The sequence below is a fragment of the Natator depressus genome, chromosome 1 (assembly GCF_965152275.1).
Source record: "Natator depressus isolate rNatDep1 chromosome 1, rNatDep2.hap1, whole genome shotgun sequence".
Taxonomy (NCBI): Eukaryota; Metazoa; Chordata; order Testudines; family Cheloniidae; genus Natator; species Natator depressus.
The window spans coordinates 162,708,368-162,725,934 of NC_134234.1; the positions used below are offsets into that span (position 1 = coordinate 162,708,368).

Genomic DNA, 17,567 nt, shown 5'->3' on the forward strand with positions numbered 1-17,567 from the left:
TGTGCAAGTCTTGCAGTTTGTGGGGGCAATGCTGCCCTCTGCCCCCCAAGCTACACCCACATTAAAAAGTGGAGGGGCATGGCCCCCTAGCCGCCCGAGTTCCGATGCTGTTGACTGGGGGCGCCCCCGTCAGGGGCTCCTACTATGCGTTAGGCTCTAGCTGCTAGTCTTGGCCGGACTGGACAGGGACAGGACTTCCTTTTCTCCTGCAGGAGCTCCTCCCAGGGCTGGGTCAGATCCACCTCCGGGAGCCACCTCCCCCTCCACAATCTGCAAGAAGCTCTGCTGCTGCTCCATGTACAATGACCCCTCTGCCCATAGCTGGGGAGCGATGGGGGAAGTAAGCGGGGTGGAGGTGTGGAGCTTCCTAGAGGTGGGTCTCACTGGCCCCAGGAGCAGCCCGTGAAAGAGAAAGCAAGCAAGTCCCCAGCCCCACCAGGACTAGCAGCCAGAGTTTGGTGCATGATAGGAGCCCAGGCTGGGGTGCCCCCAGCCCTGCCCCTCCCTGGCAGATTTCACGGCCATGGGGGCCCTACACATAAGTCATTCCATTATCCAACTGAGACCCTAAGAGCTCCTTTATGGCAACTGGCAAAGGGCGCATGGTTATGTAACAATAAATCCCAACAGGTCTGATAAACTCACTACAACCAACACAGAGTCAGAATAATTAACCCAACAATGTCTTGTAATGTATCGTATGAAAACTGGTGACACACTGGTCATGAATATCATTGTGTGATGTATGTATGAGTTGTGCATAAGGAGTATATATATATATATGCTGGAAATATGTTCTTAATATGCTCTTATAGAGGTTAGGTCCATCAGTGGCTATTAGCCAAGATGGTCAGGGACACAACCCCATGCTCTGCATGTCTGTAACGCAGTCCTTGATGGTTCCTTGTTCAGGCAGTGGGGGAACCTGACCACACCCAGTGAACTACACTGGATGGTCACAACCCAGGTCCCACTTCCCCACTATTACCAGGGGGTTTCTTCCCTTTGTGGAGCTCCTTAAGTCTCTCTGACTTGAAGATCAAAATGAAAGTCAAGAACTCCCACACATTCAGGGATACACCCTCCCTGCAATCCCAGCAAACGGGGTTGGGGGAAGTGGCAAGTCTATAGTGCTGTCAACAATCCTGCCCCTGAGCAATAGGTTTGGGGAAATCGCTCTGGCTTGGTTTCTGGGATGGGCTCAGCTTGTCCGTCTTGCCCTGAGAATCCACTGCACTCTGCTCAGGGTCAGTTTGAAGTTTCCTCCACAGCTCCTGCAGTCTGCTGCTTAGGGTGATCCTGCTCTTTCCCCCACTGCTGACTGCAGCTTCCTCCCTTTTAAAGACCTCCTTCCCTATCATGCATGATTGACAGGGCCAGAGGGATGGGGTTAGCCCTGCTACCAGGGCCTCTCTGGCCCCTACCTCATCCATGTGCGGCCTTTACACCCAATCACAGTGTTCCTAAGCCTCCAAATGCCAAAAGCTGGGAATGGAGGACAGGGGATGGATCACTTGATATCTTCCCTGTTCTGTTCATTCCCTCCCAAGCATCTGGCACCAGCTACTGTCAGAAGATAGGATCATGTGCTAGATGGACCATTGGTCCAACCCAGTATGGCCATTCTTGTGTTAAAAATGTTGTGGAGGCAGTTGATAAACGAGCTTGCCCTAGATAAAGGAATGTGGATTTGCCTGTCTCCATGGATCAAGCTAACAGGCAGATGAGAAAAACAGTGTGGCTTGATAACAAGTAAAGGACAATAAAAGTACATATGCATCTAAGGTAAACAAAGTGATCAAGCCAATTGAGTAAGCAAGTTGACCAGAGGATGAAGGGGCTTGGCACCTGCACCATGAAGAACAAGCAACAGGAGAGAGGAACTTTTTCTGTGTTTATTTTTCAAATATGTTTCAAAGGCTTTCTAGATTGTAAAAGGAAAGAAAAAGGACTCCTTTGTTATCCATCACTTAAGAGACAAAAAAGGGGCCAAACACACTTGGAATCTGTGAAAGGTAGATCCCCCAACGCTGTGGGCTGAAGATGCTGAAAATGAACTGTAGGTGAGAAATTGCCTGAGACTAGGATTGTAATCTGTTAAATTATAGACACTAGGAAGCGTGTTTTACTTGTATCCTTTTCTGTTTCTATTATCTCTGTTTAGTATCACTTAAATCTGTTCATTAATAAATTTAATTTTAGTTTTACCATAATCACATCAGTGCTGTTATATTAAAGCGAAGTGTGCAATCTCAGCTGAGCTAACAGACTGGTGCGTAGTCTGTCTTTTTTGAGACAGCACACTTGGTATTTCTGTGAGCACCAAGTGACAAGGTCCGGATGCTGTAGGGGAATTCTTTTCCAGCGGGTTCAGGAACTGGGACTCTCTGAATTTTACCCCTCTGCCTCAGCAATGGAGAGTTTTGCTGGATCTTAAACTGGAGTCAGCTCCCTGCCACACCAGTCTATCAGCTTCACCAGCATACTCCTTGAGACTCTGCTAGTCTTAACCTTGCCTTGCATGTAACAGTGGCTTAATGGTTCTGGGTACTCCGAAAAAGCATCGCAACAAACATGGATAGTCTACCGAGGACTAGTGCACCAGCCAGAGTCACCACAGTTGATGACATTGACTAGGCACGGTGTAATGAAATTCCCAGAACTAATTCAATCCTGCATATCCACAAATCTCTGGGGCAGTCCTGTGGCACTAGTTAGCAGTGCATGACCTGACCCTTCACATGTTGATGGACAGTGAGAGAGCATGGTGTGCTGGGGTGTTTTTGTCTGTAATGGTGGCACGACTGAAACGCATGCAACACAGCTTCACAAATACAGAATATACATATATAAATAAACCGTATGTACATTTGGTACTAAATTTTTAAGATTAGTCTGTCCATGCTGTTCAATTTGATATACTCAGGGATAGCCTTACTTTAGATAAATTTGTGTTATGTCTCCAGGCTCTTACATCAATGTTTTGAAACTCTTGTAACCAAAAACAGTTCCAGATTTTAGGTGTTAAAAATGTGGCTACATGTTCAAACTACGCAGTGATGAAAAGAAGCACACAAACCACTATAAAAACATCACTTTTCTTAGATCACCAGTGTGCTCTTGTGCTTATTTTTAACAATTTTTATATCAATAAACAAAACAAACCACAGTGGGGGGTTTTTGTTTTGTTTTTTCCCCTTCTTACTTTCTGTGGAAATGGATGTCAAATAATTTTGGCTCACAGTAAAATAGTAAGCTTACCGTTGGTATTGAGCTGAAAATGTCACATTGAAGTCATTCTCACTATCCCAGCTCCATCTTAGAGTGAAATTTGTGTTTACAACATCGACTTGAACATTCTGAGGGCTTGTCAGATTCATTTGGCCTACAAAAATGTTGGGGCAGGGAGAGGGGGAGAGATAGGAAGAAGTTGGAGAAAATGTTATTGTACACAAAGTTTAAGGATGTGTGACATCAGTTCCACAACAGTAATCTTTACATGTTAAAAATTAAAATAGAATACCAAGTTTAGTACAGTTTAAAAGTACTCAAGCCTATCGAAATAGCAAGATAATTCATGGCTTCTTAGCCTGTTAAGACAGATTTCTCCTCTATAATTGGGATTCAGTTTTTTTTCTCTTTTTATACAGAGTTTCAAGACTTAGTGCATGGAAGAATCCACTGGTTCTGAACGCACGTCAACCAAAGCATTTAAAAAGCAAGTGCAGTGGCAGTTTTCAGTGCTTGAGATCTCTGCTACAAGCTCTACTAGAGATGCCTCTGCTGCTCTGAACCATTTCACAGCTGTAAAATGGACCCAGAAGATCTATGACCTTTCTCCCTACTACAATATACTCCGAGAGACAATCACCACAAAGACTGCTCCACGCATTATGACCCTGGGATTCCTTTGCAGCAACCCAACATTTCCTCTTGAGGAAGAGTAGTGCTGGTTAGTCTCCTCCATAAAAAGGTTGGAGGGTAAAGGGTAAAAATGCATCAAGACAAACAAGAATGAGCAGAGAGGAGACTAAAGATGGACGAATAATCTGCATCTTTTTATTTCAGGATGATGGAGATGGTGGGGAAATGGGAATCAGTCTTGAACAGATTTTTTGTTGTTATTTTGAAGACAGGAAAATGGTGGCAGGCAATGGGAAGACAGTTATTGTGTGTGCATAAGAGTGGAGATAAAGGAAACGAAACTTGCAGACTTTTTTTTTTTTTTAAATACATAACACATGGTAACTCTTCAGACAACAACTGTCCCACCTTTTAATAAAATATTCCTTTAAGAAATGGAAGGAAAGACTGTTACCTAATTCTATAGTGCAGAGCATGCATGGCACAAGAACATGTCACCCTGTCAGTACACAGGAAGTAGAGGATTTCCAGCAAGCTGCCTTCATTTTCAGATGTCAGAAAAAAGAAGTTGCATGGTTGATAAGTTTTGATCTGAAAACAGATTAGATTTTTAAGTATTTCTACTCTGAAGAGTGAGTGTGTAAAAATGGCTCCTTCTTCCTCAGCGATCTGCGTTCTGTATGTATACAAAATCATATGACCTCCATTTTGTGAAAAAGATCAGATTTTTTTTTTTTTTTACTACTGTCTGCCCTGAAAAAGTAACAACTCTGCGAGAATGAGAGATTATTTTCTTACTCGTGTAACATTACAGTGGGTAAATAAATTCCATTTGCAAGGCCACTTTTGCAACATTATTGTCTTTGAATTATGCAACCCTCAGTGAAAGGAGTAGGGTAGCAGAGGTTTAACTATGGCCATTAATTGAAGACAATGGGGTCGCACAGGTGTAATAGAGGGCAGCAGTTGGACTGAATATTTATTACTGGTAATAACCTGTGAGCCAAAAAGAACATAGCCTTGACTTTTGTCTTGGCTCCCAAGCTGAGGCTGCAGAGGTTGATAGGAAGGGCGGAGGAATGGGTAGGGGGAGACATGTGAACTGAGAAAATCTGAGCTGGAATTCACTGAAGCAGTAAAACAGGAATCTCAAAAAAAATTCTCAACAGTCACTTCTCAGACTAGAACTGCACTTTAAGTTTCTAATGGGATATCAGTAATAAAGCTTAGTTTAATACACAAATATTGAGATTGTATCCCTTTACTTTGTTATAACCATTTTTAAAATTTTAGCAAACATGCTTGTCCAATGTAAGTCTTAAGTTCAACCAAGTATCCCATAAGAAAAATCTGCCAAATTCTTTTTAAAAAAAAAGAAAAAAAGGGAGGGGGCACGATGTGGGGGGTGCTAAAGATATCAAGTGCTATCAGCAGAAAAGTGTTAATTCCTGGGGCCATAATTCATGAGATCACAGGAGCTGGAGAGAAAGAAGTTCAGTGAACCTTCACGGACTATATCAATGGTTCTCAAAGTTTTGTACTGGTGATCCCTTTCACACAGCAAACCTCTGAGTGTGACCCCCCCCTTATAGATTAAAAACTTTTTTATATATTTAACACCATTATAAATGCTGGAGGCAAAGAAGCGTTTGGGGTGGAGGCTGACAGCTCACAACCGCCCACGTAATAACCTTGTGACCCCAAGTTTGAGAACCCCTGGACTATATCTAAGAAATTCTGCAACACATTCAAACTTGCCATTCTTTTTAGTCAACCATATACAGTATGCTAAAAAGCTTATGTTGTATGATGATCACAAAGGAAGGAAAGGAGGAAATAATTTTCTTACTAATCAAACATCTGTGTAGCAGAGCAGCTCCAGCCACAAACACATGCTCGTAAATTACTTTAGCTAGACACCATGTTATAGCAAAGACTTGTAATAGTTGAAGAGGAAAAACCGTAACCGAAGAGTGACTGGATATTTCCAGGGCCAGACACCAGAGGTGTAAAAAGGAAGGGCTATTTAAGATTTGGGTGAAAATAACAACATGAAATTCAGTTTATTGTTTTCTTCAACAAAAGCATTCATGTTCTAACACTGTAAAGGTTTTACTTTTTAAAAAAAATAAAAGCATTGTCTATCTTAACACAAGCAGATTAAAGCGGCTCATGTGATCTTTAAAGGGACGTTGTCAACTTTAATGCTTTTAAATGATTATTTAAAAAAACTAATTTCTGATAGAGCACTCTTTAAAGAGCTTGTCCTGATTTATTTTTCAAAATCATTCTCCTCTTAACGTTTACAATGCTTTTTCAGCTAAGGTGAAAATGACCAAAACCCCAATTATGTAAACACTTATACACATACTTAGCCTCATGAAAGTGAGTAGTTCCACTGAATTCACAACTAACTCAACTGGATACTCATGGTGTGAAGTTAAGTATAAATGTGAATGTTTGCAGGATTGGGAGCTAGCTGGCTATACAAGAGAACCAGTAAAACCAACTATACACAGTGCTGTCAAATGCAAAACTAAATAGAAAAAATGTTTCATTGACTTTTTAACTGACTAGTTACTCCCTAAGATTACTATAACTGTAGGTGGTACAAAACTCCAGACAGAAGTGTGATTTTAAAGTTGACTGTGTCCTTTTGACTTCAAAGGAACTGCCACTTATCTTACTCCATTTGTAAGTATGTACACATAAAAAGTCCCCAAACCATGCCCCCTTAAGTTCACTTCAGAGAAATCCTCAAAGCACTTTCATAAACATTTATTTGAAGGTCCCCTTTTGTTCTCTCACACACAAACAGTTTCTTTCACTGGAAAATATTACAGTCAGACATGAACACATCATGGAAAAGAAACTTCAGACAACCACAAGATACTATTTTCACATTTAAAGTTATCTTGTGTTTGTTTTCAATCTCATCCCCAGTTTTAAAGGTTATTTCATCTATTCATATGATGACTAAAGAGTTTCATCTTTGTGAAAGAAGACACACACAAGATTGAGTGTGTCACCAAACACAAGTGTAGCAGCAATCTCTAAGGGATGTCACTGGTGGCCAGCTTCCCAGATAGGCAGACCACCCTTGTCCACCCCTTTCCATATGCCTCTTTCCCCTCCTAACACCGAATGAAATGCTCATCCTTTCCCATAAACTCCAACTCTTTCAGTAAAGACCTGAGAATGCTCATTTCTTTTCTCCACTGCAACACAGATACACTCACAAATGCCACCACTAGTTGTACACTAAAATAAATTTAAGAAAAAAATAGTATTTTGTGTGATCAAGGCATTTGTTTTTTCGTTTCGAACTCTGAGTTGTATCTGCCTTTATTAATATAACTTTTTACATTAATATTGTGAACAAGTGGAAGAATATGGAATTGCTCAGTGTCCCTATACGAACACTAGCTGAGAGTTATTTTACAATAATAAGGCTCTCCACACCAGAGCCAATAAAGTATACAGACAGGAGTGCCAAATATTAGAAAGAAAAAAAAAATCTGTCAGTCTCAGTCCTAAATCAAACAGATTGATAATTCACATGATTATTATCACCCTGCATTACATAACCATCCATGGTTGCATGGATTTTTTTAAAATCCCTTCATCTGCTCAATCTATATTCAAATATTCCCTTGTGATAAAATAATACAGCCAGCCCTATGTAAAAGTGCACTAGGAAACATTTAATGAGCCTCAGCAGGGTCTACATGGATAAAGATGTTAGTGTTCAATATGTTATCGTGGTTCAGAAATAGCACACTATAGTGTGCATTACCCCACCATGCACACAAGCCCTTGCCTGAACACAATTCAAAAACCCTCTTTGACCACAGCTACCCCAGGAAAAATGGAGTTGTTTTTACAAGGTGATAGCTAGCACATGATAGCTGACACATTGTAAAACATTAGTGCAGACCAAGAAATCTGTACCTTGATGTAGCTGGCTAAGGTGAACGGGGGGGGGGGGGGGGGGAGATGGAAGGGGGAAGTCAAGGATGTCTCCAATGGGGCTTCTGCTACTGGTTTACAGTGGACAGAGAGAATCATAGGGCTTGTCTACACAAGGACACTCAAGAAAAATCAATCTGAATTCAAGTGTGAATTTGAAATGCATTAGTTAAACCGCATTAAACCCCAACGTGGTTGCCCTCAATGAGAATTAAAGTGGCCTTAATTCAGTTTATGCAGTGGTATTGTAGACCTGTTGGTACCAGGATATTAGAGAGACAAGATGGGTGAGGTAATATCTTTTATTGGATCAACTTCTGTTGGTGAGAGCGACAACTTTTGAGCTTACACGGAGCTCTTCTTCACATCTGGGAAAGGTACTAAGGCTTCGTCTACACTGCCAAGTTGTTGACAAAACTTTTGTCTTTCACAGGTGCTTAAAAAATCACCCCCGCCCCCAAAAGACAAAAGTTTTACCCAGGCAAGTGGCAGCGTGAACACGGCTTTGTCGGCAGGAGCCTCCTGCCGACAAACTGAATGCCGCTCGCGGGGGTGGAAGTATTTTGTCGGCAAAAGTGCTGACAAAGAGCCTTTACACATGCCAACTTTTAGCGATAAGGCTGTGTCAACACAGCCCTGTAGCTAAAAGCTGCGTGGTGCAGACAAGCCCTCAGAGTGGCACAGCAAAATACAAGAGGAAACAGATTGTTCAGCATAGGTAGTCACCACATATTTCAAGGGACCATTCAAGGTGAAGTAGCCTGTTAATAATTCTCCAGTCCTAAGGGGAAAAGGAACTAAGTTGTCACCTACCACCCCACAATGGAACCCATATGGGGTATCAAACAATTAGAACTCGTACTTCAATCTTTCCTGAACCTCCTCTTCCGGCCTTCAAACACCCTCCCCCCACCAACACACACACGCACACCAGAAGCAAGTTCCCAGCAGACCAAGACACACCAACTCAAAGCAGCACGAGTCCCTGCCAGAACAACAGATGTAAATCCTGCAGACATCTCTCTCTACTGGTACAATGACCAACAACTTCGACAATGCGCTTTTCAAGATCCATGGGTCCCACACGTGCCTATCACATGTGATGTACTTCATCTAGTGCACTAAATACCCAAACAACAACTACGTGAGTGAAACAAGACAATCGCTACACTCTCAAAGAAACACAGAAAATGATAAGACAAAAATACCACATCACCCTATGGGTGCACACTTTTCACTCGGCAGCTCTCCAACACCACTTTCTACAAGCCATTACCCTCTGATCCCACTGAGAGTTACCAAAAGAAACTACAGCATTTGCTCAAGAAACTCCCTGAAAAAGCACAAGATCAAATCCGCACAGATACACCCCTGGAACCCCGACCTGGGATATTCTATCTACTACCCAAGATCCATAAACCTGGAAATCCTGGGCGCCCCATCATCCTAGGCATCGGCACCCTGACAGCAGGATTGTCTGGGTATGTAGTCTCCCTCCTCAGGCCCTATGCTACCAGCACTCCCAGCTACCTTCGAGACACCACTGACTTCCTGAGGAAACTACAATCCATTGGTGATCTTCCTGATAACACCATCCTGGCCACTATGGATGTAGAAGCCCTCTACACCAACATTCCACACAAAGATGGACTACAAGCCATCAAGAACACTATCCCCGGTAACGTCACAGCTAACCTGGTGGCTGAACTTTGTGACTTTGTCCTTACCCATAACTATTTTACATTTGGGGACAATGTATACCTTCAGATCAGCAGCACTGCTATGGGTACCCACATGGCCCCACAGTATGCCAACATTTTTATGGCTGACTTAGAACAACGCTTCCTCAGCTCTCGTCCCCTAACGCCCCTACTCTACTTGCGCTATATTGATGACATCATCATCTGGACCCATGGAAAAGAAGCCCTTGAGGAATTCCACCATGATTTCAACAATTTCCATCCCAACATCAACCTCAGCCTGGTCCAGTCCACACAAGAGATCCACTTCCTGGACACTACAGTGCTAATAAACGATGGTCACATAACCACCACCCTATACCGGAAACCTACTGACCGCTATTCCTACCTACATGCCTCCAGCTTTCACCCTGACCACACCACACGATCCATCGTCTACAGCCAAGCTCTGCGATACAACCGCATTTGCTCCAACCCCTCAGACAGAGACAAACACCTATAAGATCTCTATCAAGCATTCTTACAACTACAGTACCCACCTGCGGAAGTGAAGAAACAGATTGATAGAGCCAGAAGAGTTCCCAGAAGTCACCTACTACAGGACAGGCCTAACAAAGAAAATAACAGAACGCCACTAGCCGTCACCTTCAGTCCCCAACTAAAACCCCTCCAATGCATTATTAAGGATCTACAACCTATCCTGAAGGATGACCCAACACACTCACAAATCTTGGGAGACAGGCCAGTCCTTGCCTACAGACAGCCCCCCAACCTGAAGCAAATACTCACCAGCAACCACATACCACACAAGAGAACCACTAACCCAGGAACCTATCCTTGCAACAAAGCCCGTTGCCAACTGTGCCCACATATCTATTCAGGGGACACCATCACAGGGCCTAATAACATCAGCCACAATATCAGAGGCTCGTTCACCTGCACATCCACCAATGTGATATATGCCATCATGTGCCAGCAATGCCCCTCTGCCATGTACATTGGTCAAACTGGACAGTCTCTACGTAAAAGAATAAATGGACACAAATCAGATGTCAAGAATTATAACATTCATAAACCAGTCAGAGAACACTTCAATCTCTCTGGTCATGCGATTACAGACATGAAAGTTGCTATATTACAACAAAAAAAACTTCAAATCCAGACTCCAGCGAGAAACTGTTGAATTGGAATTCATTTGCAAATTGGATACAATTAACTTAGGCTTGAGTAGAGACTGGGAGTGGCTAAGTCATTATGCACGGTAACCTATTTCCCCTTGTTTTTTCCTACCCCCCCCCCCCCCCCCCGACGTTCTTGTTGAACCCTGGATTTGTGCTGGAAGTGGCCCACCTTGATTATCATATACATTGTAAGGAGAGTGGTCACTTTAGATAAGCTTAGATAAGCTACTACCAGCAGGAGAGGGGGTGTGTGTGTGTGGGGGGGGGGGGGGAGGGGGGATGAGAAAACCTGGATTTGTGATGGAAATGGCCCAACTTGATCATCATACACATTGTAAGGAGAGTGATCACTTTAGATAAGCTATTACCAGCAGGAGAGTGGGGTGGGAGGAGGTATTTTTTCATGCTTTGTGTGTATATAAAAAGATCTTCTACACTTTCCACAGTATGCATCCGATGAAGTGAGCTGTAGCTCATGAAAGCTTATGCTCAAATAAATTGGTTAGTCTCTAAGGTGCCACAAGTACTACTTTTCACAAAGTGATCACTCCAGATCTGACCTCTCAGTCCTCATTCTCAAAGGAAACCTGCACAACACCTTCAAAAGACGAGCCTGGAAGCTTAAATTTACAACTTTGTTAAACATTAAAAATCATGGGTTATATAGGGACACTGGATTTATGACTTATTACAACGATCAGTAACCTGCTAACTTTCCCCCTCCAGCACCTTTCTTCCCTCCCTTTCCCCCCATGACTGCTCCATCTTATAATTAAGTGGGACACTGAATACCTGTCCCAGACCGGAAGACGAGCTCTGTGTAAGCTTGAAAGCTTGTCTATCTCACCAAAATTAAATTGGTCCAATAAAACATATTACCTCACCTATCTTGTGTGCTGAGCCTGGCCTACACAACAGGACTAGGTCAACATAAGCTGCTTTGTGTTGACCTAACTGTGGAAGTGTTTTCATGTAAATTTGGCTCCTGCCAACATAAGCGCCTCTCCACGCCAATATAGCAACACTACCTCCCTGAGCAGCATACAGCAGGGGTGGGCAAACTTTGTGGCCTGAGGGCCACACCGGGTTTCCGAAATTGTACGAAGGGCCGGTTAGGGAAGGTTGTGCCTCCCCCAACAGCCAGGCATGGCCCGGCCCCCTATCCTACCCCCCTGCTTCTCACCCCCGATGGGCCTCCCCGGACCCCTGTCCCATCCAATCCAACCCCACCTGTTCTCTGACGGCCCCCCCCGGACCCCTGTCCCATCCACCCTCCCTGCTCTCTGTCCCCTGACCGCCCCTGGACTCCCCGCCCCAACTGCCCCCCGCCAACCCATCCAAACCCCACTCTCCTTCCTGACTCCCTCCCTGGGACCCCTGCCCCATCCAACCCCCCCTTCTCCCTGACCGCTCCTGGACCCCCCATCCCGTCGTTTGCCCACCTCTGGTGTAGAGTCATGGTCAATGTAATCAGAGGCAACACTTAACTCTTGATAGTGGGGTGAGCATAATTTAAAGGTCGGCGGGAGCACATGACTGCCTCCCCTCTGGGCCCTTTCCCACTCCTCTCATGCCTTCCACAACTGCTCCAAGCTGGAACCAAATTGTCTCCACTCCCATCACAGCTCCTTCCTCGCTTCTCCTATTACCTCCCCGCTGCAGACAGAGGCTCCAGCCACCTACTGCCAAGCATCAGTAACTGCAGCTGCGGGTGAGGAAAGGATGGGACTCAGTGGGCTTCCCTGAGCTCCCTCTGGCAGAGCTGTGCAGCCAGCCCAGACCCTCTTCCCTGCCCCCAGGCACCTCCTAGCAGGGCTCAGCAGGAGCGCTAGGTGCCAGTGCCCTTCCTAGGCACGTTTCAGTTTCAGAGTAGCAGCCGTGTTAGTCTGTATTCGCAAAAAGAAAAGGAGTACTTATGGCACCTTAGAGACTAACTAATTTATTTGAGCATTATTTTCCTAGCCACGTCACTTCAGCCACGCTCAGCCCAACTCCTAATCTGGCAAAAAACTGGGGGTTGGGTGACATATTCCCCCATCACCTCAGGATGTCATTAGGGTCAAGGCAGCGTCGGTGTAGACACAGCCTTGCTGCCAGGAGCTATCCCGCGCAGTACCCCCACCCTGACAATACAACCGACACAAGCGCTCCCGGGGCGGACCCTCACCGCCGGCACAAAGCGCCGAGTCTGCGCGCACACAGGCGCACGCGACTTAATCACCGCGGGGGCCGTCTGCCAACGCCAGGGAGGCGCTCAATTCTGTAGCGCAGGCACGGCCCGACTCAGTTTAGTTCAATCCACTTCCAAGGAGACGGAACTGACCCACATTCCGGCCCCTGTGACGCCACACGGCCGTTTAACGAACCCACTGTAACAGCCCGCTTGGGACCATCTCCCCCGGCGCGGGCGCGCGGGCCCCCGGTGGAGCAGCCCCGCCGCCGGCGGACAGCGGCGCAAGCGAGGCCGGAGGCCTCGTCCCGCTGCCACTACGGGGGCTGCCCTCGCTGGCGGCCCGGGGGCGAGGCGCGGCAGACACAGCCCGGCGGAGCCGCGGGCTGGACTCGGGCGGGCTCCGAGGCCGCAGGCTGGACGCGCAGCTAAACCCCGCGGCGGACACAAATCGGGTGGGGGGGCGGAGAGGGAGGCGCGCCAGAGACCCCCCCACCCCACACACACACACACACACACACACACACAGCCTGCCCCCCCGGCAATTGCCGCCGCGCTCACCTGCGCCGAGAGGAGCCGCCGCCAGCAGGAGCGGGAGGAGCAGCAGCTCCGGCAGCGCCATCCTGCCGCGGGGGGCTCTAGCGACCATTCTCTTGCTGCCGCCGGCCGCGCGCCTCAGCCCCGGACCCACCCCCCCGGTCAGCTCGCGGGATAACGGACATCAGCGGAAACCACCCGGGGCCCCAGCAGCTGCCTCGAGCCACACCCCGGCCTCCCGCGGCGCAACCACCTCCGGGCTTCAGCGAAACAGCGGCTCTTCCCAGAAACCCGGGCAGAGCTCGCGCGAGAGCCGGCGGGGGGAGTGACGTCACAGCCGCAGCCAGCTGCCGCGTGCGTTCGCCCGCCCCAATCAGCAGCTGTGTGTGTGTGTGTGTGTGTGTGTGTGTGGTTGCTGCTGCTCCGGGGGGGGAGGAGGTTGCTGCCCATGGGCAGCGTGAAAACGGGCCTGTGTAGTTCCGAGTACAATGCCCCCACCTCAGCCTGGTCTGGGCCTCTGAGTGCAGCGGCAATGCAAATAACGTGGGACAGATTGGCCCAGACCGAGGGCACTAGGTGTTTCATTGCAAACCCGTCACGGTAATTAATATGTAAGACCATCATTTCTTGGCGGAAGGAGGAGGAGCTGCCCCCCATTTCCATACACCAATCGTTATTTCTGTTGCTAGTGCCTCGGGGCCCTACTGTGAATCACAGTCTGTGACAAACTCAGAACAACAAGATGCTCCCTTCCTGTCCTGAAGAACTTAATGTGTCTTCTAACTGTGGCTATTTTACTCAGTTGTGTTAGGATATAGATATCCAGGCCTGTGTGTAAAGGCCTGTACTCTAAGAATTTAGGTGTATTCTTATCACTTAGCTAGTTATAGAGGTATAAAAGAATCAAAATCACTGTCTGCCGGTGTAAGGTCCTTCTCTTACTGTGACAGTCTGAGGCCCTGTGCTTAGGCTAAGATCTTTGACTAAGTAGCAGAGGCAGCCATAAGCTGCGAAGCGACGGGTCACATCCTCACATTCCAAACTAGTCACATTGAAATAAGGTGCTATTGGGCTGTTAGGAATACAATCCTGGCCTGATAATGCCTATCACCTCCAGAGAAAGGTAAGTGCCTAGAAGATGCAAAAGGAAACTTAGTTTGATAGCATCCTGTCCGGCAAGAACTCACTTATCAATAGCTGGGATGTGAAATCCTCATTTCTATGTTTGTTCTGTCACTGTAGTCCCCATTTCCCCATTGTTTGTCTGTATAATCTCTGTCTGGTTCTGTGATTGTTTCTGTCTGCTGTATAATTAATTTTGCTGGGTGTAAACTAATTAAGGTGGTGGGATATAATTGGTTAAACATGTTACAATATGTTAGGATTGGTTAGTTAAATTTCAGGAAAATGATTGGTTAAGGTATACCTAAGCAGAACTCAAGTTTTACTATATAGTAAATCAGGAAGTGGGTGGGAAATGGGAACAGGGAATGGGGGTGGGGAAATTGGAATCATGTCCTGCTAAGGGCAGGAATGGGAACAGGGACACTGGTAAGGCTCTCTGGTGTCAGAGCTGGGAAGGGGGACACTAAGGAAGGAAACTGGAATCATGCTTGCTGGAAGTTCACCCCAGTAAACATTGAATTGTTTGCACCTTTGGACTTTGGGTATTGTTGCTCTCTGTTCATGCAAGAAGGATCAGGGAAGTAAGTGGGTGAAGGAATAAGCCCCCTAACAAATTGGATCATGTTTCCTTTAAGAAGAGATTTAAATTGCACCTGATTTATTTTTAAAAATATATTTAAATTTTTTTTTTTTTTTTTTACAGAGAATGAGGGTGCTGAATTGTGTTGAGAAATGGCTCCCTGGTTCGACATCTTCATTAATGATCTGGATGATGGGATTGATTGCACCCTCAGCAAGTTCACGGATGACACTAAGCTGGGGGGCAGGGTAGATACACTGAAGGGTTTGGGATAGGATCCAGAGGGACCTAGAGAAATTGGAGGATTAGGCTAAAAGAAATCTGATGAGGTTCAACAAGGACAAGTGCAGACTCCTGCACTTAGAACAGAAGAATCCCATGCACTGCTGGGGACCGACGGCTAAGCAGCAGTTCTGCAGAAAAGGACCTGGGGATTACAATGGACGAGAAGCTGGATAAGAGTCAACAGTGTGCCTTTGATGCCAAGAAGGTTAACGGCATATTTGGCTGCATTAGTAGGAGCATTGCCAGCAGATCAAGGGAAGTGATTATTCCCCTCTATTTGGCACAGTGAGGCCACATCTGGAGTATTGCATCCAGTTTTGGGCCCCCCACTACAGAAGCTAAGGGGTTGGGGAGGGGAAATCAGGGCACAGTGGAGCAGGGGGTCCCCCCCAGAGCGAGGGGCTGGGGGAATTGGGGCACAGTGGAGTGGCGGGGGGCAGACAGGCTACACCCCCCTTCCAGATAGCACCAGTACCTACTTCGTAGGCTGGTCCAGGTGCCAGCCAATTCTCTCTTGTCAGTCTGGGAGGGCAGAAAGAGCAGCATCTGCTAAGTCAGGGATCTCAAACTCAAATCACCATGAGGGCCACATGAGGACTAGTACATTGGCCCGAGGGCTGCATCACTGACACCTTTTCATACAAAAATACAAAAGCCCCTGCCCCCGGCCCTGCCCCCGCTCCACCCTTTCCATGAGGCCGAGGCCCTGCCCCTGACCTGCCTCGTCCTGCCCCTTCCCCGCCCCCATTCCAACCCCTTCCCCAAAGTCCCCGGCCTAAGTCTGCCCCCTCCCTGGCCCTATTCCAACCCCTTCCCCAAATCCCTGCCCTGGCCCCGCCTCTTTTCCGCCTCCTCCCCTGAGCGCACCGCCTCCCCGATCCTCCCCCTCCCTCCTGGAAAATCCTAAGAGCCGCCAAACAGCTGTTTGGTAGTGGGAAGCGCTAGGAGGTAGATGGAGGAGTGGGGACGTGGCGCACGCGGGGGGTGAGGGGAGCTATGGCGGGCTGCAGTAAATAACTCAGTGGGCCACGTGTTTGAGCCCCCTGTGCTAAGCAGAGCAACTCCTCCAGGCTCAAGCAGCAGCTGTTGCTCTTCCTGCCCCCCAGCAGCAGACACTGGCTACTGCAAGTAACCAGACTTTTAGCGTCTGGTCAACTGTGCTGACTGGACGCTGCCAGTTTCCCTTTTCGACCAGATGTTCCAGTCAAAAACTGGACACCTGGCAACCCTAAGTCCGCCGTGAGTGCAGAAGCTGTATTGGCAGAAGTAGCTCTCCCGCCGACACAGCACTGTCCACACTGGCACTTATGTCAGTGTAATTAATGTCGCTCAAGCTGAAGGGACACCCCTTTATTCACACCCCTGAGGGACATAGAATCATAGAATATCAGGGTTGGAAGGGACCTCAGGAGGTCATCTAGTTCAACCCCCTGCTCAAAGCAGGACCAATCCCCAACTAAATCATCCCAGTCAGGGCTTTGTCAAGCCTGACCTTAAAAACTTCTAAGGAAGGAGATTCCACCACCTCCCTAGGTAATGCATTCCAGTGTTTCACCACCCTCCTAGTGAAATAGTGTTTCCTAATATCCAACCTAAACCTCCCCCACTGCAACTTGAGACCATTACTCCTTGTTCTGTCATCTGCCACCACTGAGAACAGTCTAGATCCATCCTCTTTGGAACCCCCTTTCAGGTAGTTGAAAGCAGCTATCAAATCCCTCCTCATTCTTCTCTTCCGCAGACTAAACAATCCCAGTTCCCTCAGCCTTTCCTCATAGTCATGTGTTCCGGTCCCCAAATCATTTTTGTTGTCCTCCGCTGGACTCTTTCCAATTTTTCCACATCCTTCTTGTAGTGTGGGGCCCAAAACTGGACACAGTACTCCAGATGAGGCCTCACCAATGTCGAATAGAGGGGAACGATCACGTCCCTCGATCTGCTGGCAATGCCCCTACTTATACATCCCAAAATGCCATTGGCCTTCTTGACAGCAAGGGCACACTGTTGACTCATATCCAGCTTCTCGTCCACTGTAACCCCTAGGTCCTTTTCTGCAGAACTGCTGCCGAGCCATTCGGTCCCTAGTCTGTAGTGGTGCATGGGATTCTTCCGTCCTAAGTGCAGGACTCTGCACTTGTCCTTGCTGAACCTCATCA

General features: G+C 46.9%; 1 protein-coding gene across 3 annotated transcripts in view; it reads right to left on the reverse strand.

Moving 5' to 3' along the window:
- IFNAR1 (interferon alpha and beta receptor subunit 1) overlaps nt 1–13,730 on the reverse strand; it is a 44,091-nt gene extending 30,361 nt beyond the window's left edge. For 2 of the 3 annotated variants that reach the window (XM_074970585.1, XM_074970576.1), the window contains exons 1-2: nt 13,446–13,730; nt 3,262–3,385 (exon numbers count right to left, since the gene is read on the reverse strand). In XM_074970585.1, the coding sequence (XP_074826686.1) occupies nt 3,262–3,385; nt 13,446–13,533 (212 nt within the window). In that variant the 5' untranslated portion in view covers nt 13,534–13,730. The remainder of the gene's footprint in view (nt 1–3,261; nt 3,386–13,445) is intronic. The other variant, XM_074970592.1, reaches the window with a different exon arrangement.
- Nucleotides 13,731–17,567: the final 3,837 nt, after the last annotated feature.